General features: G+C 42.3%; 1 protein-coding gene across 2 annotated transcripts in view; it reads left to right on the top strand.

Moving 5' to 3' along the window:
- Positions 1-3,547, top strand: part of LOC109479998 (sushi, von Willebrand factor type A, EGF and pentraxin domain-containing protein 1-like) — a 45,844-nt gene that overhangs the window by 4,740 nt on the left and 37,557 nt on the right. For both annotated transcript variants that reach the window (XM_019782096.1, XM_019782097.1), the window contains exons 5-6: positions 215-379; positions 1,234-1,398. In XM_019782096.1, coding sequence (XP_019637655.1) covers positions 215-379; positions 1,234-1,398 — 330 coding nt within the window. The remainder of the gene's footprint in view (positions 1-214; positions 380-1,233; positions 1,399-3,547) is intronic.

Here is a 3,547-nt window from a genome sequence, read left to right as displayed (position 1 = left end):
TAAATGCATAGATGAACAAAATACAATGTACCAGAAAGAAATTACAACAACAACGATAATAAAGAAAGGCTAACATCAAGTCTAAGGTATAAAATGCTAAAAAAAAAACTATATAAAGTGGTATCGATCTAGGTTCTAATGGCTTCTTCTCTCTCTTGTTGAAACATTTTGATATATACTTACATACTTCATTGATGACATCTGGATACAACAGATCCCTACTCCAAGCGGTACGTGACTGACGGAGTGACGTCTGGAGACTGCTCTTCACCGAGCTGCGGGTCGAACTCCGAGTGCACCTGCGGGTCCGAGACCGGGGAGTACGAGTGCGCATGTAAGCCTGGATACTACGGAACCGGCAGAGGGGCACCGTGCACCGGTAGGTTTGAACTCTAATCTTCTTCTTCTTCATTACTGCCGAGCCCTATACAGCGTAGGACTTTTGGCAGCCGTTTCGTTTTGTTACTTACAATTGTGAACCGGTACATAAAAAACAAAGGGAAAAAAGGATAATCGAGAAGGGAACATAAAACAACTGATTTTATGTGTGCTAAAGACGAGACAAGTGCATTAGTGCGTTAGTATATTTACATTATAAGAGACATTATGGGGTGGCTCAATGCAGCAGGGTCCTCGCCAGTTCAGATTTGAACTGGGCGCCTCCACCGCACAAGAATCCAATAAGCTCGTTCACAATTTCAAGTGTGCATGCGCAGCGTGATGTATTGTGGGTAATATGTCAAAGTTGACGGGCATACATTCCATGAAATTTGTCATGTCCAACTACCATATCTGCTTACGTAGGCCAATTTCTGTACACTTTATTTCATAAGCGAGACCATGACCATATTGTAACTCAAATACTGTTTAAATAGTAGTTTGTAGTAAGAAATGCAATAAGATAGTTTAGTTTTGTAGCATTGTTGTATTTCTGCCACACATTGTACCATGTACGATTGTCGAGCAATAAAGTTCATTCATTCATTCATTCATTCATTCTTTTTTTGTAGAGCAAAGACTGAGAATGACAGTAAAGGGGCATAAAAACTCACCTACCTGAAGTTTAGGCCACGGAAAACACACATATTGACCTCTATAATAATTCAAACAAAAAATCATGGTATAACGAGTACCTTGATACGAGAATACCTCAAGGACATAAAACTAACGTGATCTACATGACATGATTGTACGTTAATCCCTCACACTCTCCAAACCTTGTCCTTCCTCCAGCGTGTCCGAAAGGCCGCTACAAGGAACTCCTGGCGCCCAGCGTGTCGGGATGCCCGGGGACCTGCCCGGCTAAGAGCAGCACCAAAGGCACGGCGTCCACCAGTCCCAACCAGTGTGTCTGTAACGAGGGGCATGAAGGAAACCCATGGGGCTCAGGGTGCAAACGTAAGGTTTATGTTTATTTGAATGATCTCCATTAGTGAGTATACACTTATACCCACTATTCTTCCTGGAGTCTTAAAACACGTTACAGACTTATAACACAGACGTACACTTCTTACTGCTATACATAAAATACAACAACCTGTAACTAATTACTTATTTAACCTATCCTATTCTATATACACCAAGTAATGAGCTCGAGGTAAAAGCTTGTTTGAGAGGTCAGAGGTCAATCATACAAGTTATATATTTACATTTACATTAATACATACAAGTTATATATTTACATTTTAAAAGTTACTATGCTACCACCAATGCTGCAGGGGTCTGTTTGTGTATGTTTGTGTTTTTAACCTGTCCTTGACGTGTTTTTTAAAAGTCTGATGGTGCGGATGATTTGATGTGTTGTGGGAAAGTGTTGTAGGATTTTGTGCACCTGTACAGAAATGTCCTAGTAGCAGAGGAAGTTCTGGGTTTTGGTAGTCTAAAGCCCCCCGCCTGTGAAAGTCGTGTGTTGTGTTGATGTGTGTTGTTGATTCTGCGTAGTTTATTGTAGATAGTAACAGGTTTGCCAGTGGTCAGGAGTTTGTGGAACGTGGAGAGTGTGTTTGTGTAAAGTCTTTCGTTAACTCTTGGCCAGTTTAATCTACTGTGCAGTTCGTCTATCCTGCAGTTATACTCTGCATTTAACACAAGCCTAGCCGCCTTATTTTGTAAAATCTGCAACCCGCTCAGACTGAGAACTGGACGACAGAAGACAGGAGCAGTAGTCCAGATGACTCAGGACAAGTGTTTGAGTTGCTGTCTTTAGCGTGTCACCCGTGAGAAAGTCACGTGATCTAGCAATTACTGCTAGAGCACTTGCCATTTTGGATTTAACCTTGTCAAGGTGTTGGGCTAAGGTTAACTGCTGGTCTAAAAATAATCCTAGCAGTTTCGCCTGCTCTACCTGTTCAATCGGCTTATTGTGCATTGAAAGCTGTAGGGTAGGATTGTGTTTTAATTTGTGTCTACTTCCAAAGACTATGGACTTGGTCTTGTCGACATTTAATATTAGTCTGTTGGCTTGAACCCAGTCGCTGATGTGCGTCAATTCAGACTGAAGAATGGTCTGAATATCCGCGGTATTAGGGCCAGCAGCTGACGGGGTTGTATCGTCTGCATATAATACAATGTCGCAGCGTTTTACAACTGTGGGTAGATCGTTTGTATATATGCAGAACAGTAGTGGGCCCAGACAGCTACCCTGTGGAACACCGCTATTGATCTCTGTGTAAGCAGAGATGTCGCCATTTACATAAACAGCCTGCATGCGGTTTCCCAAGTAACTGCTCATCCAGCAGACGGCTGAGTCAGCAAAGCCGTAACTTCTCAGCTTGGCCAGTAATATTTGATGGTTGACCACATCAAATGCGGCACTGAAGTCTAAAAGCACCGCGCCAACCATGTTCCCCTTGTCAATTTCGTCAAACCATTTGTCCGTCAACTCAATCAGTGCAGTTGCGGTGGAATGATGCTGTTTGTAAGCATGCTGATGGTCAGACAAAATAGCATTGGAGACAAGGTAGGATTGTATCTGTTTGTTGCATATTTTTTCCAGTATTTTACTGAGAGCAGGCAAGAGACTAATCGGGCGACTGTTGGGGCCTGTCAAAGGAAGAGACTTGTTCTTTGGAAGAGGTATAATCTTAGCTCTTTTCCATTGTGTGGGGAAAATCTGTTGTCGTATAGAGCAGTTAAAAATGTGACAAACTGGGCCCGCTATGTAATCGGCGGCGATTCGCAATAGCGTATTGTCGATGTTGTCAAACCCCGTGGATTTGCTGAGTGGAAGTGAATTTTAGCAAATCATGTACATAGCCCACTGTTACACCATGAAAGGAAAAAGAACTAGTTTTTTGATGCCATGAGGTCCTTAACCGGTGCAGTGACTTTATCTATGTCGACAGGACTTTGTGATGTAAGATTCTGTACTTTGTTAACGAAGTACTCATTAAAATGTTCCGCAATGTCCTTAGGTTTTGTCAGTATTTTACCGTTAGTCTCAATGAACGTTGCGGTTCTGCGTGAGTTTCTGCCGAGTATGCCGTTAATTACTTGCCAGAGCTGTTTGCTGTTCCTGTCTCTGCAATGTGTTTCTATTAATTCTTTG

This window comes from Branchiostoma belcheri, unplaced genomic scaffold (assembly GCF_001625305.1).
Source record: "Branchiostoma belcheri isolate BF01 breed outbred unplaced genomic scaffold, Haploidv18h27 scaffold5, whole genome shotgun sequence".
NCBI lineage: Eukaryota > Metazoa > Chordata > Leptocardii > Amphioxiformes > Branchiostomatidae > Branchiostoma > Branchiostoma belcheri.
The sequence above is the reverse complement of the archived record's forward strand: the minus strand, read 5'-3'. Positions and strand labels throughout refer to the sequence as shown.